Raw genomic sequence first — 26,851 nt, 5'->3', positions numbered from 1 at the left:
ATTTCTGTCATGGGGCTACAATATAAAGCTTAGGGTGGTAAATACGCATATCTACTAAATAACGCATACTGCGCTAGCGCACAAGTGGGAGCTGGCAGCCGGCAGCCCAGCCTGGGCTGCCTGACCTGTTACGCAGACAAAACCAAGCCCCTGGGAAAGCTGAAGGGACGTTTCTGCCCTTCTCTTGTCCTCCCCCTTTGGCTTGTCTGAAGTTTGTGTTCTTTGGCAGAGCTGCTGAAACAAACCCTCTGTGCATGAGGCACGGGGAGCCCCCTATTTCAGCCCCTCACATGCGGAGCGGCGCAGAGCCCAGAGGGGGAGGCTCGCTGGCTGCTCTGCTGAATGGCGCCCGGCACAGGCTGTGCTTCACCTCACGTTCTCCTGGCTGGCTGGGTCCAATGGCTGCTCCTTGCAGGCTGCCAAAAGTACTTGATCAACAGGAAAGCCCTATGAAACATGATGGAGCAGAGCTGTACTTGGTAGGCTCTCTAGGGACACTTTTCAGTGGGCCCTTAAGATCAAAAGTTGGTCTTTAGGGACAACCTTGTGTGTGTCTGCCCCTCATTTGTACAGTTCAGGAGGTTCTTCTCACAGAACTGACCCCCACTTGTACACTGCTTCTTGTGCTGCCAACGTACGTCTTCAGCTGTTCAGAGTCAAGAACTTCTCTTGGCTTCCTGGTCCCCAATGTGAGCTGATCCTCCTGCCCGGCAGCACCCGGTGGGAATGTGACACTGAGCCCCTGTGTACTGTCACCACCTGGGAGTCTGGTGCTCTCTTCTCGCTGGCGCATCTGCCTGCTTGCTGCTCGTTGCTGCTGCTCCTTCAGCTCACTGTAGGAACGGGAAAAGGTATGAAAGATGGATGTGACTGGGAAAGCCATCAGCAAAATCCCACTCAAGATGCTGCTCAGGGCTACCACCTGTCCAGGGATGCTACGAGGAACCATGTCCCCATAGCCAACAGTTGTCATGGAGATCACGGCCCACCAGTAACTGGTAGGCACACTTGTGAATTCTTGCTTGGCTCCCAGTTCACTCTCAGCCAAGTACACCAGCGGCGAGAAGAGGGCCATGGCAACGCATAGGAAGAGGAGGAGGAGCCCAAACTCCCGGGTGCACCGGCGCACAGTGAGTCCCAGTGTCTGCAGCCCCAGCGAGTGCCGCGCCAGCCGCATCACGTAGAGGATGCGCAGAGCCCGCAGGAAGCGCAGCACCAGCCCCACGCGTTCCAGGTACTTGTTCCCAGCTCCCCCAGTGGGCTTGCTGCTGTTTTTCGTGGAGACCATATCCACAATGAGAGAGACGTAGAAAGGCAAGATGGCCAGGATGTCGATGATGTTAAGCGGGGTTTTCAGGAAAGCACACTTGTTCTCAGCCTGGATGGATCGCAGGAGGAACTCGAATGAAAACCACGCCACGCACACTGTCTCCAGCACAAAGATGTCATAGCACTTGCGTGAGCACTCGCCCTGGGGAGGAGTGGGAAACACAGGAAAGGGAGAAGAAAAAGATTTAGCCATGGAGTGAACCAAAGAAACAGAGTGGCAGTTCTTAAAGGAAAGCACCACATGAAATGGGTACGAATTGTGAGGTACCAAAGTAAAACCATTGCTGGTAAGAGCAGCTGGAACTGATAAGGAAACCCAGAGCTACTAGCTACATGTTTGGCTGCAGGACAATTAACGATGCTCAGGACTATCCTGAAGTTGCCAAGAATTTAGTGTGATGGTATCAGCTGCTGGCCAGACAGCCCACTGCTGAAAGGACAGTGGCTCACACTTCATTTCTAACCGAGCCTTTAACAGCCTTTAGATTAGAACAGGAGTCATGGTTTTTAATAAATGGGAGATCCCTCCCCCGCTTCCTGATCAATAATAAATTGCATATAAATGGCTCATAAACACCTACAGCATTTTATGTTATCTGCTTCGAGTCATCTATAATCTATTATTCACAGAATATAACGTATTTTATATTCCAGTGAACATTTATTAACACACTAGTCCTACTGTCAAAAGCTTATATAAAGTACCGATAAATGTAGGTATTTCTAAAAGAAAAAAGTACCACAAGAATAGAGGGAGGGTCCAGAGAGATAAGCATTTTCAATTACGTCACCTGTAACAACTAATGACCACAATGCTCTCCCCAAACTTTCTGAGGCACTGGAAGAGGTGCCGGCTCACTCAGTGGAAAATAAAGAGAACTTTGGTTCTTCAGTTATGGTGCCTGTAAACAAGCCAGCCTTGGCGCATTGGAACAGCAATAAATAATGCTGGTGATGGCTGCTCTTTGATTGTTAATTCAACAGCACAAATACTATGGCAATTGTCTGCTACATCACTGTTAGCAACTCCAGCTGAATAATCATCAGCTTCTCTAAATAAACAGATTTTGATGTAGACAATTATACGGCTAGTGCTGTTTCCTCTGTAAAAGCTCAAATAAAAGTGCTAATGCTGTAGGGGCTTTGGGCAAAATGCAAGTGTATATTTATTTAAGGGAAGTGTATATTTATTCGATGAGTCAGTTTGACTCTGAATAGTTCAAAAAACTCTTGAAAGCATGTAGGAATCCATCCATAGTAGTGGGGCGTGTGACTCCCACTGGACGCAACAGGTATTAGGTACCAATGTAAAATCCTTGTTTGGCTTACCTATGCCAAATTATAGCAATAAAGCATCACTCAAGAGTAGTGAGGCTCTGTCCAGCTGGTTCCTATTTCACCAATGGAGAACCTGGCACATCTATAAATGGTTCTGCCCACATGCTCACCACAGGTATCTTTTGCTAGGCAGAATCAGGGAAATGTTTACTGTGCAGCACCACATCCTAATCTCATTCTTGCCTAGGTGTTTATGTACAGTTTTTTTTCCCCTGTTGTGAAAGAAAACAGTAAAGGAGTGATGAGACTTTAGCCCTCTTCACTAACTACACCATTCCCCTCAATGTGGGGGGTGGCTGGATGCACTGCCAGCAGCAAGAGCAGTGTCATCACATTGAGTGCAAAGCCTTGTGTTACCTCAATATGATAACCAAAATGCCAAGGAGCCCTCCCCATTTCATGCTTAAGAAGAGATTGAGACAATTACTGAAGAGATGTCAATAGGAAAAAAAAAAAAAAGTGAAAAGGAATGCTCAGAGCTGGCATTTACAGTTCTTGTACTAAACATGATGAAAGGTTGTAGTGCCCTGTATTTATAGATGGTTTTTTTTTCTGTATTCTGCTTTCAGCTGGCATATGATGTACCTCCCACTGTTTCCTAGGGGGTTATGCTGATACAGAGAGAAAAATTACTTGTCCAATTGAAATTGCTGTCAAGATCTTAAGCATATTGCAGAGAGGAAGGATAATATAGTTTTACTAGTGCAGTAGATACAGATACAGAAGATACAGATAGCCTGTCTTTAACTTCCTAATTTTGATAGGTGTGAAGACTACAGAGAGCTTAATTTGTATCTGCCTCAGTAACACATAGGACAAAACATATTATTTTTAGAGGCTGTGCTCCTATAACAGCATAATTAAGCTGTCAGGCTCTTCCATCAGATACAGAACCAAGATGCTTTCATGCCACCACACAAATCTGGCTCTGTGGGCCAGAGCCAAAGCTCAGAGTCAGAGGAAGGACTCTGCCTGTGCCACTGTAACTTCTCAACTTATTAATCAGAAACCAGCCATCAGACTGCTGTTGTCCCAGAGCCCTGCTGCCTGAGAATCTCACATCAGGATATACTTGATCTCACACCTAAGGGCAATGGCTGCAGGTGATTTGCAGCTCCTGATACTACTTATCTTTGCATGTGCACAAAAGGATCGCGCTGAGATGTTAGGAAGACAGCCCATGGAAGAACCCATGGCTTGATCACAGCAGCAGCAACGGCAAGAAAAAAAATATCTCCCAAGTGCAAATTTGCTTTCTCTGAAAGGTGCATCACTACTTGGACCACCATGCTTGGAAACTAAGATGTAGCTTGCCTTAAGAGACCTATCTGGCAGTAAGAGTTCTGGATTCTGCTGTGCATGTATACAATTAAAAATTGTATTTAGTATGCCACTAAAAATTTAAGGAAAGTCAGGGAGCCTACAGAGAATTTAGCCTTGGAACAGACTTACAAAGACATTAAGGCTTTTAATAGCTAATTTGCCACCTAATTCCCCCAGCACTCTCTATTTGGTGCATAAGGAAAGGAAACTCTGCAAAGGCCTTCTGTGTATGAATTTTCATGTGAGAGCGAACAGGAGTGGAAATTGTTCCTCATTACAGACTACCAGTGGGCATGACTTTTGGAAGACTCTATCTGCCCTCCCACAGTCTGACATGTTTATCCTGTGTAGGTTCACAAACCCACAGCTCTGCTATTTATGTCTCCAGCCTTCCTGCAGAACTACATCAAAAACACAGGCACAGGAGCAGCCTAACAACCTTTGTTCAGCCCAGCACGAGAGGCTTGGCAGCATCTGCAGCGTGGGTCATCCAGCACAGAAGGAGCAAGCTGGCATCTTTGCTGAAATCTCCTCCATCCAGAGCTGGTGGTGAGCTCTGGCTTTTCTCTGCCCTTCTCACTACCCATAGCTGACAGCTAAGGTTGTGAATGCCAAAACGCTTACCTTCAGTAAAGTGGAGTGATAATGCTCTGCTACACAGAGTTCATTTTAATGGGATGAAACCATCCCCTCTTTTAGCTAATGCATAATTATCTTCAGCAAAGTGCTCGTCATTCTCAGTATTGTTATTAACCTGTTGCAATCTGAACAAACCAGGCTCTGTCCGAAGGCTGTCTTGAGAAAGAATAAGAGGGTCTGAACAGGCTTTTAGAAAACAGACCTGTGTGTCAATTAACCTGCCAGAGGCCTTTATTTTGTCACTAATTAAATGTCTTCCTGTCCCCTGTACCATGTTTCAATATCATCTAGGTATGACCTACTATTATCCTCACATGAAATCAAAAAAAGAAACAACAAAAATGTGTTTTATATTCTTTACACTTTGTTTCTTTCAGCTGCAGCTGCTTTTCCTTGCAGTTTGTTCCCCTTGATTACAGCACTGTAAAACAAAAAAAAAAAAGGCATTTTTTTCTCTTTCTAAAACTTTTAACTACCTATTTATCTCCAACCAGATGCTGCAACTCTGCTTAATGTTTTGAGTTTTTTTCCATTCAAGAAAACAAAACGAAATTGCACAGAAAGAAACACAAACAGATTAAAAAAAAAACAAACAAAACAATCAAGAATGAATCAGCCTTTGGAATAAGAGAAAAACAACTCCTAACAAAACAGGATAGTATTCTGCCCAAAATAGGTCTGTATCAAATCTGTATGTTCTAAAAAAGATCAAGCTATACCAAATCATGGCCATAAACACATATATTAACAACTACATACTGCTTTTTACTTTTTGTAAGCAAAATAGCTAGCTCTCATACCATGCAGATTTCATCTTGTAATCTAACAGATTCATATCTAGCTTCATGAAACTGGGCCACAGGAGAACTTCTTTTAGTTTTCATAACAATTTGATTTCTTTTTGTCTTTTAAAGGTCTAAACAAAATTAGCATGAATGGCAATCACAAAGGACACCCACCCATTGCACTTCTCTAGTATTAAAAGTCTATTCGTCTTTTTTTTTATTTTAAACAAGGGCATATAATCATGCCACTAAATAAACAACAATATCTTAGGCTTTTGATTACAAAAAGGAGCAGTATAATAAAAATACATGGAAACAGTTGTTCTTTACAAGATGTATATGTTTATTTAAGTGCGTATACATGTTTCTTTCAAACAGCAAGTAGATTTTTCTTTTTTCTTGTGCAGAAATTACTTGAGTATGGGGAAATATTTGCAGTTGCAGAGGATTTTGGGGCTATATACTAATGTAAACTCACGGCACAAGAAAAGGAACGAAGGAAGGTCTCAGTAATTCATTCTATGCTGTCAAATTAAAGTGAGTCTCCTTCAATATGATTTAAAGGAATTTGCTGTCAAAAAGCCAGCCGCAGTATCTTTCTTTTGGAGAAACATTTTCTTTGCCAAAGGTTTCTTTGGCAAAAGGAAAATTACAAAAAGAAATGCCAGTGTCACAGTAGTTCAAATCCAGCCGTACTCATTGCTCTGGATTGTCTGTCTAAAAATTGCAGGCATCTTTCAGAAATGTTTTGGTTTGGCTTGAAGGCTCCCTTTCCCTGGTACGTCCCTGTACTGTGCCTCAGAAAAATTCTCCTCTGTTTTTTGTGTGGCTTCTTGACCCTGCCTTTGTCCTCTGGTCTCCTGAGAAGAATTCTGACTCTTCTCTAGATTCCTGCAGGCTCTGCTGCCATCTCCTCCCTCTGTCATTAGAAGATGTCAAAAGCCAGATCACCTCTAACCACCCAGTTCTTGTGTGGCTTTGCACACACATTTCTGTATGGTCAGCAGCTTCACAGTACTTTCAAATAAGTTTCAATGCTCCCCACTTCCCCCCTGTAGTGAGATTTCCCTACCTGTCAAATATACATGTTAAGAAAAAGAAAAACCCAAACATGAGAGGTATTGTATATAAAAATAGTTAAATAAGCTTTGAAATCTTGGCATTTCTAAAATGGTCCTTTTGTTCTCTTCCGCTTGCCCCTTCATGGCCTTTTGGACCATGAATTTCAAGTGTTTCTCTGTCCATATCAAATCAAAATATATATATTTTTTTTTTTAATGTGGAACTTGAAATTCTGATGTAACCAGGGTCTCAGCACCAGAGATCAACATCAAGGGACCTACAGACAAAGTCACTGACACTGATGCACAAGGTCTGCCCACAGCCTGGCTGCAGTGCTCCAGAGAGCGAGACAGTCCCCAGCCCAGCAGCTGAGAGTGTTCCCCTCCAATCTGGGCTTGAAGCTGAACTGCCTCTTGTAGTCAATGTCTGCAGAGAGGTTCAGAGGACAGAACCCCACTTCCAGTTACTCAGCAGCCCAACACTTGGAGCACTTGCCCAGCTCAGGTGAGACCCAGCTCCTGCTGCTAAGCAGGCAGGACGGGAGCCTGGACCTGGCTCTGTCCCAGCCCACGGGAGTGCCCAGAGCACTCTGGGTGCTGGGTCACCACCCTCTCTCGTCCCAACTATCACTGTCAAATTAAGAAGCCATCCCTGAGAAAAAATCCAGCAAAACAGCAATATTCCCAGAAATGTGCCCTCCCCAGCAAAACCCGAAGATTTTGCGCACACCGGCACTTTTGGATGAAAAGCAATTTTCCGATGAAAAGTGATTTTCTGATGAAAGCATCCAGCCAATTTTCACAGTAAGGATGAGTGTGTGACTTTTGCGATGTGACCCACTGCTGGAAGGGCAGCCCTGGAGCACGGACACGCTCCCCTCACCACCGACCACCTACAGACTTGGTGATTGTAATTCAGTACATCTGCCATCAAAACCAGGGTCAGGCTGAACTTGCAGCTGGTCTGCTCTGGGTGTTTCTTGTGCTCCTTAGCAAAGATGATTCAGCTATTGTACAGTTTGTCCTCAGAGCTGGCTGGCTGTTAGTTCAAAGGAACCATTTCTCTTTTTAAAGTCACCAAGAGGTCATGAAATAGCCCTCTGCTTCTTGCTGTACACACTTTGATCTGCAACTGGGGCTTTGTGCTTCATCTTCAGCCCAGCTCCTAGAAAAGGTAACCCAGAGCATTACCTTAAGTGGGGAGGGTGGTCACAAATGGTTTGCAGTTATATTATGGACACAAGATAGCTCCTGTATAGTTGTTCCTGTACAACTTGTCTTTGTAGAAGAGAAAGGACAAGGAGGTGGGAAGGAGCTATACCTACTCCAGACTCATCTCTCTGGATTTCCTTTGATCCCAAGGCAGCACACCCTAAATCACCACTTTTCAAAACCTCTCAGCTTGCTCTTTTTTTTGTGCCAGTGAAGCTTCACATAAACATGGAACACCAACAGGAACACAGGAGATGCCCAAATACTATGGCAACTACTAGAACATAACTTCAGGGTGTGCTAAAATCCAAAGCCAGGGTCTAATCAACTTGTAAAAATACATGTTGCGCTGTTCAGTTGCAGTCATGTAACTAAGGGGTTATGGAGATACTGCTACCTGCATGTGCCTTGCATTTCTGTCTCTTCTGAGTGCTCTTCTGATGTGCAACTACAAAGCCAAACGGCTTTGCTCATGGAAAGCTCAGAAACGGGTCTGGGAGTCAATGGAAGGGAAGAGAAGACAATGTGGGTGAGGAGCTCACCTATGCACTGTCGTAGCCTGTGTCCACCCTTGCAGACAGAAGAGGCAGGAGACACAGATGGCACTCACAGTACAGGAGGAACCAGCTGTGCTTCCTCAAGTTACTCTGCCCAATTCACAAGCAGCCTGCGGCTTTAGGCCATCTCAGCCTCAAACTGCATGACCAAAATTAGATACTGTAGGTAGGGCTTGGGTTTCTAAGCCATAAATATTGAGGTTTTAGACCTATTTAACTGCCTTTTCCTTGCAAATGCTGCAGATGTTTTAACAGTTGTACTCTGCATGGATTCAGCATATATGTCTGAATTGTGGGGAAAGACACAAACAGAAGGAATTCAATCACCCACCTTCCAGGCAAGACTACTGTTGCCATTCTAAGGCTGCCCTCCATTTTGCTGCCTCCTTCACTTACTGTCCCTGCCACATACAGATAAAGTCTTCAGCCCACTGTCCTGCTGCTTTTTGCCCCAACAGAGTTTCTGGGAACAATGGAAAGCAGGTAAGTAGTACTACAGATGCACAAAATGCCCTCTCATTAATATTGTCTTCTCTACCAGGTTTTCTCACATCTGCATCCACTTTTAGCACACACTTCTCCAAAAGCAGTAGTATTTGCTGGAAGGAAACAAATGTTACCTGGCTCTACTTTATGGAAAGCAACCAAAACCTAAAATCTGCAAGAAGCGTATAAAAAATAAGCCAGACCATAAATACCTATGAAACAGAACAACATAGACTTGCATGATTTTCAGATGCCTATCAGGAACAGCACAGTACCTCAACTGGAGAGGCTGGCAGGGGCGAGTGGGGGATGTAAGACATCTTAAAACTCCTCAGACTCTGTGACTGTGGCTGGGAGCAACCTGAGGGAACAGTATGTGCTCCAGCAGCCATCTGCTGCTACCTCCCAGTCTGATCATACCACGCACCAGAAGAGAGGGGCTGTACTTAAGGAGGAGTGATGTACCCTGGTAACATTTCCTTTGAGGATACTTTTTAAGGCTCTGCTGCATTCTCACTGCCTAGTGACCTCCTCATGGGCTAGTATTCCCTTCACTTTGTTTTCTCATGTTTCTAATCTGCTCCACTACAATGAGCACACACAGCTGCTCACAACCTGTGGTTTTTACCCTTGAAAGTGTCTTCACTGTCCATCTCTCTTCCCACACCTCTTGAGTGGATGAACTACAAGACAGGGACTGAGGGAGAAAAGTCTCTCCCACTGTACGTGAAGATCAGGTTCGTGATCACTTGAGGACCCTGAACATAGTCTATGGGACCTGATAAGATAGATCCCAGAGTCCTGAGGGAACCGGCTGACGTAGTTGCCAAGCCACTCTCCATGATATTTGAGAAGTCATGGCAGCCAGGTTAAGTTCCTGGTGACTGGAAAAAGGGAAACATCACACCCATTTTTAAAAAGGGTAGAAAGGAGGACCCTGGGAACCACTGTCCACTCAGTCTCACATCCATGCCTGGCAAGATCACGGAACAGATCCTCCTGGAAGCTGTGCTAAGGCACATAGAGGACAAGGAGGTGATTTGAGACAGCCAGCACAGCTTCACCAAGGGCAAGTCCTGCTTGACTAACTTCATGGCCTTCTACGATGCAGTAACTAACAGTGGACAAAGAAAGGTCAATGGATATCATCTATCTAGACTTCTGTAAAGCCTTCGACCATGGTCCCCCACAACATCCTTCTTTCTAAATCTGAGAGATATGGATTTGATGGGTGGTCTGTTTGGTGGATGAGGAACTAGCTGATGGTCTCATCCAGAGATTAGTGGTCAATGGCACAATGTTTGGATGGGCACCAGTAACAAGTGGTGTCCCTCAGGGGTCTGTACTGGGACCAGTACTGTTCAATATCTTCATCAATGACAGTGGAATCGAGTGCACTCTCAGCAAGTTTGCAAATGACACCAAGCTGAGTGGTGCAGTTAACACACCTGATGGACAGGATGCCATCCAGAGGGACCTGGACAAGCTTGAGAAGTGGGGGGGTTTGACTCAATGACCTTTAAAGGTCCCTTCCAATGCAAACTCTTCTATGATCCTGTGACACTAGTTCCTTCTTGCTTACCAAATGTACACATGGAAAAAAAGCAACACTTGATTCAAATATATAAGTGAAGGATTTGATTTGTTCAAGAACCACCCATGTTCAGCAAGGATGATTCAAACTGGAATGAGGTGGGAGAGTAACCCAAGTTTACTTGGATGGATAGTGAAATAGAAAACCTATCTTAAAAATAGACATTTAAATGCAATTGACTTATTTACCATCATCAAATGAAGGCACAGAAGATACATGTTTGCTGTCTATAAATAAAGCAAGGGGATGAGGACAAGCACCATTCAATGGCATGGCCAGATATTCTCATTCAGGTTTGTCTGGACATGCTGAAAGTACTGCTGTCTCCATCTGCTATCTGGCTGTTTACAATCTCCAGCTCATCCCACTGAATGAGATATATCATAATTCCTTAATCCTCTTCAGTGCAAAGTTGAACAGAATAACTCACTGATTGGTTATGCTAGAACAGCTGACTTTGTTCAGGAGTGGCTGGGAAGGGCAACACCTCCAGCTGAGTAATGGCAGGTGAGGTAGGAGTGGGAAGGAGAAGGACCTCACATGCTCATTGCACAAGCTATTTGCAGAGAACTCATGACTAATAGAAAGCACAGCATTAGCAGAAGAAGGAATAGCTACACCAGCTTCCAGAATCTGGACTCTAGAATATACATGAGGTTCCAAAAGAGCCCCTCCTGCAAGAACAGGGAAGACCAGAGACCTTTTAAGATTAAGTTTCTCAGTTTCTGGTAATGGTGGTGTGATGTACCTGTGACAACAGGGGACTACACTCCCCTCAGAGCACCCCTCTAAAGTCTTACCTCCCTGAAATGTTCAACTAGCAAAATGAAATTATGCACTTGATGCTGCTGGAGCTGGGCCTCAGGAGGCTCTAAACATGAGAGAATTTCACCAAGTATGTACAAGAATAGCTTTACTGCCATTTGTTTAAACAAATATTCTGAGTCAAAACACTGGTTAGTTGTGTCTGGGGTTTGCTTTGGCAATTTTACACCATCCTAGTGCCATTTGGAAATTGTCTGAAGACAAACAGCTACACAAGAAGACGCAAGTCCAAGAGAACAAGATACTTGAGACTCATGAATTCCCACAACATTTTAGACAGGATTTCCCAGGCCACTGCCCATATGGCTTGCTTTCTAGCAGCTTTGCCCTGCAGCAGACCCCTCTGTGGGAAACATGAGTGACACAGTGATCCAGGTGTGTCCACAGGTCCCACAAGCCAGGCTTGGACCAGGCTTGATCTGCACAGCCAGACATTAGGGGGATGCTTGGCATAGATGATTTGTTTATCAGAGTCACTGCCATGGACGGAGGCAGTAATGCAGGAAAAAGAATGATGATTCCACTAAGCAGTGGTGTCCTCTGAAGAAAAGCTTTGCATTATAAACACTGATGTTCTTAGTGTTTCTGAGTAAAAATTACCTTGGATTTTTCTATTTCCAGATTTCCAAAATGTTCTTCTTGGTTTTGGTTCACTTTTTCACTGAAATGGAAAGTTAAAAAAAAACCCCAAAGGAACAATTAAACACCAGAAGCCTATCCCTTATCCCCTTGATTTCACATGAACTAGAAATCTTTGTCTTCAGCCCACTCTCTATTCTAGCTCTGATAGAGGCAATATATCCCCCAAGGCTTAGAAACTAGAATGCCTTTTTTTTTTTTTTTTTAAATCAGTTCTCAGTAAACCTAAGCAAATGCTTGATCCTGAGCTTTTACATGAAGAAGCCCAGCTAGCTTGCAAATCAGCAAATCTCCTGATTTCTGGAGAATAATAGTGGCTTGTAATTTCTGTCCTAGCACAGACAGACTCAGTTCTTGTTTCAAAAAACTTGAGCAATGGCACTTGGCACTTACAGCACACCTGCATCTCATAAACATAGCAGGATTACAAAAATAAAGATAGGAGGGCTATCTCCTGTAAGTGGCAGCATAAATCAAAATGCTGCAAAACCAGAGCGGGGCTGAGTCCTCGCCAAAGGCACTTATGTGCAGTTGGAACAGTTTCCCCAGAGAATGACAACACCAAGACCCGACGCTTTCCGCAGAAGCCCAAGAAATATGGGGCTGTTAACAAAGCAGTGGTATTCCCAATGGTTTCACACCTGCCCAGCACCTGGGAACAGCTGATGCTGTGGGGGCACCTGGCCGTGCTCGCAGATATGTGCAGATATATGGTATCTAGAACCATGCTTTTCCTAAGCCCAGCATCCTCTTTTCTTCTCCTCAAGCTTGTCTCACACACTGAAAAAAAAACCCTCAGTCTTGTTTTTTTCTCTCTCTCTTTTTATAACTTACCAATTGTATTAAAAAGAACAACTGATTCTTAATAGCATTTAAAGCATATTTTCCCTATAATTTCCCCCAGTTTTCCCCTTCTTTCAATCCTTCTTTTAGAGGCTCTTCTCCTCCTGCCTCCTACTCATTGCTGGTTCTATTTTCTGACCCACATTAGTTTTACTGGTTCCCGCAACCCTGTAACCTGATATAAAAGTTGAGGATGCCTGTTTTTTCTCTTCTGAGGAAAGGACAGTGTCAAGCTTGCTCTTTTCCTCTTACATTTTTTTAAAATCCATTTTCTCCCTCTGTCCCTTTATCCTGTTATCTGAAAGCAAGTGCAGAATTAGCCTATGTTGCCTGTGGGTAGAATTGCTCTCCTGCTGGTAGGGGCTGAGTCTCAGCTGCAGTCTGCTATGGCATTGCACTTGCACTGAAATGCTGTCAGCTGTTCTCCTGCACTTGCAAATTGGATGAGTTTTTGCAAGGTGGATCTGACCACTACGAAAACCTGCACTCTCTCATCTTCTCTTTCTGCTCAAGGCAACAGTAGCGTTTTCTGTGACAGCAGAGCAGAATTTAAGAACGGAATGACTTGCTTTAAATTAGCCAACATGTCTTCTTTGTACAAGCGCTGTGGTTTGGGAGAAAATATTCTCAAATTCTGCCCATAGACACTGAGTGTGTGGACCTTTCAGGAGGGTGCTGCAATTTCTGTTCTGTTGTCATCTCTACCCAGTGCAGTGTGTGCCAAGTTTCCAACATAGCTCAGGATGTATTGGATGCCTGGGACCTTTACACTATTTTCTGTATTTCCTATTTGTATCCAGGCTCAGAAAACAAGCTGGAGCAGAGGGAAAGCAGAGGGCGGTTGTGCCTGCATGGGAAGGTGAAGGTACAATGGCCCTGCTGGTGGCTGGCCAGAGGGCTGAGTTGGCACATGTCCTGGTGAACAGTCCAATCCAGCTGAGGCACCCTGCTCCTGAGCGACCTGCAAGCCCACGTCTGAACAGTAGCTGATGCTGGGACTAAGTCCTGCTGGTAAGATGTCCCAGCCATGTCACTTCTCTTTGGAAAGCTTCCAAGCTTCTGAGGTTTTCTGGCTGCCCTCCCCTTTAATCACAATTATGAACTGCCACTGCTCATTTCATCTTACTCATGACTTCAGGTTTGAACATACAGGAGGGACAAGGAAGCCCCAGATGTACAACATCCTTGCTGGCACCTCCTGCACAGCAGTCCTGCACCAGCAAGTCAGGGACAGGATGGTGATGGCTCACCCCATGGCTCACAAGTCACACAGAGGATTTCAACTGAGCTGTCATGTTCAGAAGGACTGACAGAATGTATTTAAAAACTATATGAGATGTTGAAGATGTCTCTGCTCATTGCTGGGCATTGGACTAGATGACCTTTGAAAGTTCCTTCCAACCCCAACTATTCTATGATTCTATGTACTCAAGTATCTCTAGGTAAATGGTTTCCATTGTTAATGACCCACCCTGTAATACACCTTATTTAGGGGAGGAGTTTGTCTTGCTGCAGGTTCCAGTTACTGTTCGTTGTTGCCCACAGGCATTCTCTTATTCTGCTGTTTACTGCACTAAAAACTCTTCCAGTGTGTCGCTAAAAAGCAGAATTTTTGGATTTTAAGTAATTATTTTAACTTTTTTTTTTTTTTTCAACTTACCTGCTTAGTGGATACCAATCTGGACACGGTATCTCAAGCCTCATGCTTTGCCTCTTATCTAGCATGTCGGATAGCAAATAATGTATAGCTGATAGTCCACCAGAGTCTCCATATCCTTTCATAGTCCCCGCTTCCAAAAGAGTCTTTTGTCCTGGGCTATCTGTGCTTTCCACACTTAAAAGTTGCACCCTCTGCTGATTGATGAACATGCAGTTACCCCTTCCAATCAGTTCGGCTTACTGTGCCAGATACTTACGGTCCCTGACTAAGGTGTGATTTTCTCCCAAATCACCAGCAAAACACCCAAGTAGATACAGGCCAACACCAGGCACACTTGCATGCCCTTCTGCATACACTGTCACTGGATGATGATTTCTCATGTTAGTCTTCTGCTACTTAGAGATCTAACAGAAATATTTAAAACAATAAGGGAGGTAAGTTTTTGAAAAATATCATTTTTATTAAGGAAAGATGTTGTGTGTCACTAATTCAAATAACTTACAGAAGTGTAAGTACCTAGATCAGAAGTTATTCTTTTCAGAAAACTTTATAACCTTATAAAAATTATATGAATTTTGACTAATGAGTGGTATTCTACATAAACTAGAATTAATTATGCTCTCATCCTCTAAAAATGTTGCTGATTGCACTCAGTACAATATTTTTAATGGTTTTACTTAGAATTAATAACATGCTTACCTTCAGAAAACCCAGCAACCCTCTAGTTTTCTCCCATTCCTTTCCTAAGCCTTTGTAAAAACCTATTGCAAAATTTTTTTAAACCTTTTTTTTTTTTTTCATTTGTATACCACTCTTCTACCTTAATTTGTCTTGAATCTAAATGTCTCCATGGATACTGCAAAAAAGTTCCCAATTTCAAAAACTTCTATATTTCATCTCAATCACCACATTTCAAGCAATGAAAATGTAAACATTTATCATGTTAAATGATTTAATGCAATTTTTCTAAGTGCTGTACACATGAATCAGCTCATTACCTCAGCTTAGCTATATGAGGTCTAGCCAAACATAAATCTGATTGCTTTCTTTCATTCCAAACCTCCAGAATTGACAGCAACATATCCTGGAGCTCTGAGATGAAAATTCCAGATGATATTTTTATTGCAAATAAATGAAAGATTTCTCTCTTTCTCCAGGACAGTACTCAATAAGCCCATACAGCACAAGCTCTCTTGCGAAAGGCAGTGGAGCAATCTATGGAGTGAAGAAGTGACACTGTACCTTCAGGATGTTACAAAGTAGGCTATACTGAGTAGCTGTAGTAATTTTGCAAGCATGACTGGAGGCCAAGCAACTATTATGAGAGTCAGAGACTCCCTGGATGGTTTACCTGGAATTTAGGAGAATAAACCCACTTGTAGGTATAAATAGTTATGGTGGTGGAACCAGATAAATTTATAAAGAAACTATATATGGAGCTTGTTCTGCTGGGTGAGACACACTTTACCAAACATATACCAATTAACAACGTGACAAAGTTACCATTGCTTTTATGGAAGAGTCTTAGTTGTTTAATTATTAATTACTAATGTTACATTGCAGCACATTTATACAATATTTAAAAGAAGACCTGAGCCTGCTATTTATTCATGAGAAGATATCCTGTAGGCCAAGAGAGTTCATTAGCACAGCACAAAGTTATTAACAAGTCATCAGGAATTTTATCTTATCCAACTCTTGCCTCATCCCCAAGCTAACAGGACAGAGAAATACTCTCTCAATTTTGTTTATTTATAAGCCAAAAACACTGCAGAGATTCTCGGGTGATTCCCAAAGTCTATATTGTAACCTACTATCCTGAAAATCTTCCAGGGCAGCTCCTTGTCTCATAGGATTTTTCTCTTTACTTGGGAAAAGCAATGCAGGAAAAGATATGGTGGTGAGACTGAACATTGGTAAGAGCCATGGCATGAACATTCAGGTGGTAACATTGCTGAGATGGGGAATTTTGAGCAGAGGGTCTGCAGGCTCACTACGGGACTCAGTCCAAACCTGTTCCACAGTGCTGTGTCCCTACCTCCCAGTCTAAAGGCAGCTCTTAGTGAAAGAAAAAACAACGTTCCTCCTAACCCTCCCAATACAACAGAGAAAGATTTTCTTACTGGGACCATGTTTCCTTTGTCTTCTCATGAAGGAGCTGTCATGACAGAACAACTAGATATGTCTGCTAAAGTTTAAATAGCTTCAAGCAGGAAGGCTGTATTTTTTTCCCAGCAGGGTGAAGGACTGCAGAAAGTAGTTATTTTTTCCCAAAAGAAACAAGTAAGCCAAGGAGAAGAAATGGTGAGAGCTCTACAAAAGTAGTCATGTAAATACAACTAGTTGCTATCCAGCATATGGTCCACACAACCAGTACCGAGAATAACTAATCATTCCTTCAAACATTTTCTATTAATTAGCAGCTTAAGGTAGCCTTGCAAAGGGGAGGGGCTGCCTCTGAAAAGGGTTGGCAAAGCTGGCACATGGTGTGTTATTGGACCATGGGGTTTCCAGGCAGCTGGAGCCCTGGGTGCTGGCTGGCAGAGCAGCTGCAGTGGGCAGTGTGTTGTGCAACAAGGATGCCAAGGCCTCACAGCACCAAATATGTTTCCCTAACATCTCAGTACAACAACCCTGAACTTAGAAAACTAAACCAACACTGACATGCTCTAAAGCTAATAGCTGGATTTGAATAACCAGTAAAGCAAAGATTTAGATTCAGATCCACAAAGAAAGATTAAAACATGTGTTTCTTTTACATTAATGACTATACATTCAGATGGTTCACAGACAAGCACAGTTCCCAGTAAAATGATCAAAGGACATGATCACTACTTCTTGATATTTGCAAGAGTATTTTGCCATTAGTCTTATATCTGCAAATTCCATGGGAGTCAGATAAAAGATGCACACCACTTAAATAAAACAGACAACTCAACATTTAAGGCGTAGATTAAACAGTGCAGAGGTTCTTGACTCCTTGATTTTAAAGCTCTGTGTGTGACCCACAGAAGCAACATCCCTTTTATCTTTGAAACCTCATCCTTTTCAACTGTTTTCAGACAAACCTGAGCTGTCTGAAAGGCAACATGAACAGCAAATTTCTCTGACCATCAGATAGGAGCTGGGACAACACTGTGATGACTCAGACTTGCACTGCAGAACTCCACAGTTACTCCTCAGTTTTGCACTGTCAGGGTTTCATAGAGTAATTGCATCTTGCATGAACTAAGATGGTCTCACTTATGCAAAGAAAAAATTCCCTTACTTAGAAATCTAGCTTGCAGCTTGAGGCATGAGGAATGTGCCCATGTACCTGAACAGCAGCACAGATGTAATGTTTATTTCTGTTATGATGATGGTCGTAGATGTTGTGTTTAAGATATTCTGCCTGAAAGAATTCACAAGCTAAGTGCAGAACTACACAGAACAGGTGATGAAACTACATGAGGTAGATTGAGCACATAAACAACAAAGCAAACTTTTGCTTATTGCTGATGATTAAAGCTGTGGATAAAGGATGCTCTCAAAGCCTGTAATCTGGAGTGTGTGTTGCCATTTTGATTTAAGCACCATCTGAGCAGAAAACCGGCTTTAATCTTATGAAAGAAAAAAGTAAGAAACACCTTACTTTTATTTAAAATACAGCCCTGCAGTGCTGTGAGTCCTACCTCCTTTAAGCAAGGGCATGTGAATGTGAAAGTGAACATGAATCTCCTGTGTGTACAAGAACTTCCCTTGCGCAATGTTGTAGAAAAGGCTGGTGACAGTTGTCACTGAGTCATTTGGTCTTTCCCTGGCCTCCAGCCACCTGTGGCCTGAACTGCCCAGAGCAAACACAAAATGCAAATGAGTAATGTAGGGGATGAGTACATCAGTAGTTCAGATCAGATGCCATAACTGTGATATTGTTACAGCTCATCGTTTTTTGCATTTAAACAGCAGAGCTGAGAGAACGGTATAATGAATTCTCAGATAATCCCCAGGGAAATTAGTTAGTCCAATTCCCCAAGATTCTTCTTATACAAAGTCACTCTCGGTGCCTATATACTATAAATAGTTACCTCAAATACCAGCAGTGAGATTTTTAAAAATACATGTTTTATGTTGACTGTGTTGTAATTTCTAGAACAGTTTATTCCACAAAGAAAGGAAAAACACAAGCTGCAATTTTATTAAGACTTTCATTCATAAAAACAAACCATCTATGAATCACATAAACGTGTGGCTCAGTTAAAATCAAGGTCTTTGTATCATATGCAGAAAAACAGCTGAATGGTCACAAAAGAGATGAAGTGTTAAAAACAAGCTTTCCAGTAATGAAAAGCTTCATTCCAGAGTCTCAAGCAGAGCGCCATCTTAGGATAGAAAACACCAACAATAACAACTGTTTCACTCCTTTACATTACATTACATTACATTACATTACATTACATTACATTACATTCTGGGCCTCTCAGTTCAAGAAGGACAGGGAACTGCTGGAGAGGGTCCAGCGTAGGGCAACAAAGATGATTAAGGGAGTGGAGCACCTCCCTTATGAGGAAAGGCTGAGGGAGCTGGGTCTCTTTAGTTTGGAGAAGAGGAGACTGAGGGGTGACCTTATTAATGTTTATAAATATATAAAGGGTGAGTGCCATGAGGATGGAGCCAGGCTCTTCTCAGTGGCAAACAATGATAGGACAAGGGGTAATGGGATCAAGCTGGAACACAAGAGGTTCCACTTAAATTTGAGAAAAAACTTTTTCTCAGTAAGGGTGACAGAGCACTGGAACAGGCTGCCCAGGGAGGTTGTGGAGTCTCCTTCTCTGGAGACATTCAAGACCCACCTGGACATGTTCCTGTGCCACCTTACCTAGGCGTTCCTGCTCCAGCAGGGGGATTGGACTAGATGATCTTTTGAGGTCCCTTCCAATCCCAAACATACTGTGATACTGTGATTACTTTTCACTGAAAAAAAAATAAATTATATACTGTAAAAATCACAGTTTTTCCTATCCAGTAGTACCTCAAACTGCAAGAGTTTTGAAACAAGATGGTATCATTCATACAACAAAATGTTTGACTTTTCTGACACACTGAAGTCCTGAATACTTACATTTCCTTCTATGTAGCTACCTGTTCAGATTACAAACCTAAACAAATCAATAGTTATAACCACAGAATCACAGAATGGTTGAGGTTGGATGGGACCTCTGGAGGTCATCTGGTCCAGTCCCCTCCACCTGCTCAAATAGGGCCATCTAGTTACCCAGGACCATTTCCAGACAGCTTTTGAGTATCTCCAAGGATGGAGATGCCACAACCACCCTGGGCAACCTGTCCCTGTGCTCAGTCATCCTCACAGCGAAAAAGCATTTCCTGATGTTCAGAGGGAACCTCCTGTGTTTGTGACTGTTTCCTCTGGTCCTGTCACTGGGCACCACTGAAAAGAGCCTCACTCTGTCCTCTTGGCATCTTCCCTTCAGATGTTTACACACACTGATGAGATCCCTCTCTGAGCCTTCTCTTCTCCATGCTAAACAGTCCCAGCTCTCTCAGACTTACCTCTTCTGTGAGATGCTCCAGTCCCTTCATCATCTTCATGGCCCTTCATTGGATTCTCTCCAGTATGGCCATATCTCTCTTGTACTGGGCGGGGTGGGGGGGGGGCAGGCAGACCTGGTCTCCAGAAGTGGCCTCACCAATGCTGAGCAGAGGGGAAAGAGTACTTCCCTCAACCTGCTGGCAATACTTTGCTTAATGCAGCCCAGGATAGTGGTAGCTTTCTCTGCTGCAAGGGCACATTGTTGGCTCATGCTAAACTTGGTATCTACCAGGACACCTTGTCTGCCAAGGTACTTTCCACCTGGGTGACCCCCAGCATATACTGGTGTGTGGGTTTTTCCTCATCAGGTGCAGGACTTTGCATTTCTCCTTGTCAAACTTCCCAAGGTTCCTATCAGCCCATTTCTGTGGCTGTTGAGGTAATTCCAGATGACAGCGCAACCCTCTGGCCTGTCAGTCACTCATTCAAAGTTTGTGTCATCAGCAAACTTGCTGAGGTAACACTGCCCCATTCTCCAGATCACTAATGAAGATGTTAAACAGGACTGGACCCAGTATGGACCTCTGGGGTACACCACCAGTTACTGGCCTCCAACTCATCAACCCCCTCTGGGCCTGGCTGTTCAGCCAGTTTTCAGGATCTCACTGTTCATCAGCTTACCTATGAAAAGCTGTTGATCATCATTATACAAGACTCTCTTAACCTTGTCTGAAGTTACTTTTGTATGTACCTTTGTGAAATGAAATCTTTAGTCACAAGACTGTTTAAAACACACATTCATAGTTTATCTATTCCCCATCCTCACCAATAAGAAAGTTGAAGCACAGTGTGTAAATTAAGCTTAGAAGGTTAAATAGTTTCAGGCTTCTTTATGAGCTATTATTAACTTCATTATTTATGAGGCGCTCTCTTTGTTGCAATGTTATTCAGTTGAAGGTTATTGAACTGTAACTTCCTATCACAGCATCTTTAATTAGACTAGCTTCTCCCAATACATTAGAAAGCACCGTGAAGAAGGAAGTACTCTCTGATCTTCTCCTGTTTTATTCTGTGTTACTGCAAACGATTGAGCTCAGTGGGACTCAGGCCTATAAATGCTTTTGTGAATAAGGACAAAATGCTTGATGTTAATCTCTGAGTTCACCATTTATTTTCTGTGATGAGGAAGACTGTCTAACAAAAGAAAGAAACTTTCTTCTGCAGGTAGAAATGGTTAACATTTCTGTTTTCACCAAGAAAAAAATCAAGAGTCTAGTATGATGACTATCTGCCTTTCAATTGAATCTCTCAATGTCTTTTGGTTGTTCAGCTCTTACTGTGTTGTTACAGCTTTTGCTGTAATGTATCCTCAACTGATTTAAGACTCTTGTGATGGATTAGCTGCTTTCCTTGAGCCGCTCGATGCCTGTCATGTGTTTAGAGGGTTGAGAAGCCCACTTAAAGGTATCATATGCCTAAAATGCCTTAAAGATACTCTATGGCTATTTTCATGTCTTGGAGATAATTTTTGTGGTGGTCTTGAAAGAGGTCAGTTCCTGAGGGCTCATGCTATGATATTGTCTTAGCAGTATTTTGCCTTAAGAGGAGAGTTTTCACCATTAAATTTAGATCTTGCACAGAAATCTCCCATTCTAAAGATTTTGAAATTAAAAATTAATTATTGCTTTGTTACTTTACATGGAAGAACCTGACTCTCTTCACAGGTTTGTTTTTCTTTATACATTTGAAGTGTCGTCTTCTTGAAATTTCCAGAAGCAGCTATTATGTGCATTACTGGATTAGTGGTTTTAATTTAATCAGTAAATAAAAGCTAGATGAGAAAAAAAATAGATAAAATATATGTCCTAGTTTGATTAAGTAAAAAGTAGTTTAGGATCTGATTCTGTTAGCTTTATTGATAATTGTGCAGCATCTGAATTACATGATACTATTCCAAAAAAGAGTGACACTCAAGATGAATCACAGTGACCATTAGTAAGAACAAGACAGCTACAGTACACAGGAACACGATCCTTCTCACTCTTCCTAAACTACTAGGGATTGCCACTGTCATCCAGAACATCTGGAGCAGTTAATGAAGTTAACAAAATGTACGTCTGATTCTTCTTCTGTATTTTAAAAGAGATATGCAGGCACCTAAAATAATTTCCTCACCCACTTGGTAATTACTTCTAACTTTCAACGTCCCTTGCTTAACATCTGTATGAGGTCACTTACACCTCTGCAGGACATCACTGAATGCAACAGCTGGTCCATTCAGATGACATTAAAGGGTCGGGGTATGAAAAATTGCTCTCCAGCATGGACTTTTTTGTGACAGGTTCCCCTCTCTTTCCCTGAAGCAATAACAGGACAGATAGATGGCACATGAAGCTTTTAATTTCTGGAAAACACCAGCTCAAGGAAAAGGCCACTGCTTGTTAGCCAGAGTACCTACAACAGCTCTGACACAGAACCCTGACAACAACAATGCCAGCCAGAGAACCTGGAAAATGTACGTACCGAGTACAGTGTGTCCTTGAAATAGTATTTACTGTTTATTTGCTCCTTAGCCAGGAGGGATGCACATACATTTTCTGCTTGTTAGGAGACTGCAAAACTGGACCAAAGAGCTATCCCTGGGCACAAATTTTAAACTAGGTACTAGGGATACAGCTCAGTATGATTAACTGATGACTTTGAATTTACATAAACTCTCTTCTCTCTGCACCTGTTACTTGATGAGCTGCATCAGCTTGCTAAGCCACATACAGGTGCCATGCAAGGAGTTTGCGACCTCTGATCCTACAAGCAGTTCCATGTGAGCAGATGCACAACTCCTTGTCCAGCCTTACTGAGGCTGAAAAGATCTGCATGGGTATTTACATGAATTTGCACAGGACCAAAATCAGTCAGTGTGTGTGACTCCTCGTATGACTTAATTTCAACTCAAATAAAGTGTTGACCTGCGCTGCTTCAGTAGCAGGTGAGGAACATTGGGTGTGAACTAAGCTATTCACCTGTCCCCTGTGCTAGAGAACCACCTTTGTCTTAAACAAAATAACAATTTCCACTCTGCCCGCAGACTTCTCCTGTGCAAAGGGTAAAACAAAGCCTACTGGCAGGGCCTCTGAGCTTTCAGAATTTAAGGACACAGAAACTCATCAGATTATTTATTCTGATCTCCTCTGCATTGCAAGCATTTCACCCAGCTTGAACTGAAATCAGCAATTTACTTTTTATTAAAGTAGAGTGTGTTTAGCGGAAGGCTACCTTCCAGAAGGGCACTGAACTTTGAACTGAAAACATTAAAAAATACAAAATACACTAATTCTCTTCCCACTCTGCCCCAGTAATTAATCACCATGGTATTAAATACTGGCACCTGGTTTCCCATATGAATTAATCAGGATTCAGCTTTTAACCATGCATCCTTTCCCTGCTTAAATTAAAGGTCTTTTATATGATACCGTTCTCCTCCTCCCATAAAAACCATTGACTTGCTTAATTCACTCACCTTCCTTTCGATAATCTAAAAAAACTAAAATGTGCAAGTTTCTTATTGTATGGCATTTTCTCCAGTTGTCTAATATTTACAGGTGTTTTGCACCCCCCCAAATTTTTCAAAATACCGTTCAAAAATATCAGTGTGAGAACTGACTGCAGTATTCTAGTGTTACTCTCACCCATGCTGCATACAGGCACAAAATCATCATCCAGCTAATTCTAATTCACTCTAATCACTACTTTCCAGCTTAGGATCACATTGATCCTTCTGACTTTATGCTGCAACAGGAACTTAGACTCAGTTGCTTGTACCCTAAATCCTATTTAGAATCTCGTTTTGGGAATCAGACTCTCTGCTTTTGCAAAAGCAGAGCCCGCATTCATCTTTTTTTTGTACAATTTTGCATTTCACTATGAAAACATGTTACTTTTAATGGCTTCAGCTTACCAAGAAATCCAGGCGTCTCTCATATGCTTGCTTCGTCTTCATTATTACCCTCCTCCACACAACAAATATTATTAGCCTATTACTATGAGTCCCTATTTATGTTCAGATCACTAGTAAAAATATAAGGTCCTTAAACTCTGGTAATTCTGAAAGCAATTGTTCAGCTCTCACTTAAACCCAGGAACATCTAAACGCCAAATACATCTTAGTTTTCAGCAGTAAAATATCCCTTGTGGTCAGACCGGAGCCCTGTTGGTTAATTCCAGTAAAAGACATATGTTTGAGAAATGATCTTCATAAAGTTATTAGGACAACATAGTTTTAACTAGTACCCAGTACTACTATACGCAAATTTTAGATCATAAAAAGCCTTTAAAACAAAGATCTTACAACAAATCAAATATCAGGCAACATACAAAATGTTTTGCCTTCTTTTCCTGGCTGCTACTGAATGAGTGTGTTTCTAAATCAAAGAACTCAGTTGATATCTAACCTGAGCACACCTTGCAAGCAAAGGATAGGTTTAACTGCACATGGGGTACTCAGTCAAATGCAGGGATCTCCCTGGAGTTGCTGGACGCATTTTCCATCAACATGCTTTTCACTTTCAAAGCTACAAAGCAGTAAATGCCTCCTGGCAGGCAATGAGTGCTCTCTCTTCTGCTAGCGACAGTGAGTGATGAGCCACCCAGCACTCGGCACACAAGCACACAAGAAGGGTTCTGCTTTCATGTGAGCATAGCCTTCGGCTGAGAGGCAGAACTTGATGGGGTGAATGAGGTAGCTGAAGTTCACAATCCCATTTAATGACCATGGGGCTGGAAATGCAGCTCAAATATTTAGTGTCAAGCTTGGATTTGAGTAAACATAAAGAGGTCATGAACTCTTCTAAAAGTCTCCACCCCTCAAAGCCCTTATATTGTATTTCAGCACATTTTTAATGAAAGTGTGGATGTCCTTCTCTATTGATCTTCAGATGGGCTCTCATTGGCCTACATACAGCTAATCCTAGGAAACTGAACTGCTTGCACAAATAAGGAACTAAACCCTTAGGACATTTGTTGAATTGAAGAATAAACAAAATATCCATAAAACTTGATTTTCAAGGACATGAAACATCCACAGCTTACCCATGAGAATACTAAGTATTTCTGAAAACTAAGACATTCGCTTTGTTCCTGTTGTTAAATTGCTGCCTCAGCTTCCCTGCCCTTTACCTCACCTATAACATTAAAATCTTTTAGATGTGGTTTTTACAGAGTGGTACTGAGAGTTCATTCAAAGTGATTTGCCCAAGTATGTCTAAGGAAAACTGATCTGTTAGCTTTTAACCTAACTTCAAAACATTAAGCCTCAAGCAAGGCTGATTTTTATACCCACAACAGCTAGTTTGTCGTCTGGTTAGAGATGTCATAAACCAAATCTGTTGGGTAAAGCTGTCTGCTGGTGTGAACTGGCAAAGCTGTGATGGCAAGGCAGAGTTTGGCCCAGTCTGCCCTCTGTATTAAGTGACATAATGCCTTCTGTGCTCTACCCCAGTCAGCTCTCCACATCATAAATACTGAATGTGATACTTGCATGATTGCTGGAGGGATTTTGCCCATCACCTTCCCTGAGGAGACAACAATGCAAACACACTTTACTCTGAGAAAAGCTGCACTCACCCGATCTTCTTCTTCTCTGACATCTGGCATGGTGCTGATGCAGAGGCTGACTGCAGTGATGGCAACAAAAGAGATTGAAATACAAGCAAAGATCTTTCCTGGGATCCCTGAGTGGGGGTTCTCCACCATATCCCTGAGCTTTCTCATGCACAAACTCAATCGGCTATTGTCCTGGAAGGCACATTGCGTAGTTTCACTAAATACCATCTCCCCTTCATACAGCCTGGCCTCAGCTGCCTCCTCCTCTTTCTGTCGCAATCTCTTTTTACAGCACCACTCCAGGTGGTCCTCTTCTATCCCCCAGTACACAAGCTCCTCCTGAAAAGAAAGAGCGCACATCTCCCTGAGAAGCCGCAGCTTCCCAGCTGTCAGGAAAGTCATGATTGTCCTGAAGGCACTAGGATTACGGTCAAAAAAAAATTCATTGCAGCTAACATCATAATCATCGCAGATGTTCATGATCTCATCATAATTACTGCAAGATTTTAGCTTCCCAAGCCTGGTCAAGGGGCAGTTTTCCAAGGTAGTCCATGGAACTTTGTATTTAATACCACCTACGTTGATGATCACAAACCTGGTCCGGTCATCCAGGAGGGCTAAGCAGCACAAGTCTTCCCCAGGGTGCAGAAGTTTGGCCTTTTTGTAGAAGAATCCTTTCTTGGTTTGCACTTCACATAGGTTTTCTAAGTTATTAAAGGAGTAGGAGGTGAACTCAGGATCTGCATTCCCAGTGAGTAATGCCATTTCGTGATACATATATTGAGTCCATAGGGAGGTTAAGGCTACTCAAATGAACGCATCTGGAGCTTGATTGGAGAGTCAATCTGTATAACAAAATTTTAAAATGACAATAAAATTAGGGTGTTGCTAGATGAAAAACAATCCTATCCTTTCAATCCCAAGAAACTTTTCTCCACAGCGTTATTTTTCCCCTATTATTTAAGACTATCTTTGCTTGATAGTCACTTGGGGAAAGAACTTAAACTACAATAAGCTCAGAAGCCATGCTGGTACTTCCAGAGTGTTTAATCAGTGAATGAATGGAAACAAACCCAGTGTATTATCATTTTCAGAAATTTCTTTTCTAGAGGTTTGAGATATATCCTGGTTGTCAACGAATACTGGAAGGGAAAATGGGTCCTTTGGACAAATGGCAATTTACATTTCAGCAACTTAATAAAGAAACTAAGCTACAAATTTTTTTTTTTTTTTGGTATTGTTTTGCCCCATCTATGTAATGTATCTATTACAAAAATGCCTATAGTGTGACGATAAAATGTATGCCTGTAGTACAGTCAGAAATATGATTGCAGCACTGCTGGTCATTCCCAATTTAAACTCACCAAGCTTAGGTACCAATTGCAATGAATATGTGGGAGCTGAGAATGCAGCCTGAAGCCAGCACCCAAGCAGG

General features: G+C 42.4%; 1 protein-coding gene across 1 annotated transcript; it reads right to left on the bottom strand.

Annotated features, from left to right (window-relative positions):
• Window positions 1-574: 574 nt before the first annotated feature.
• Window positions 575-26,193, bottom strand: KCNG2 (potassium voltage-gated channel modifier subfamily G member 2; the record flags this gene model as incomplete). Its single annotated transcript, XM_080364170.1, has 2 exons — window positions 575-1,471; window positions 25,438-26,193. The coding sequence occupies 2 exons, from the start codon at window positions 26,191-26,193 to the stop codon at window positions 575-577; spliced, it is 1,653 nt and encodes a 550-aa protein (XP_080220296.1).
• Window positions 26,194-26,851: the final 658 nt, after the last annotated feature.

Source organism: Nesoenas mayeri (genome assembly GCF_963082525.1).
Source record: "Nesoenas mayeri genome assembly, chromosome: 2".
Classification (NCBI taxonomy): Eukaryota; Metazoa; Chordata; class Aves; order Columbiformes; family Columbidae; genus Nesoenas; species Nesoenas mayeri.
The sequence above is the reverse complement of the archived record's forward strand: the minus strand, read 5'-3'. Positions and strand labels throughout refer to the sequence as shown.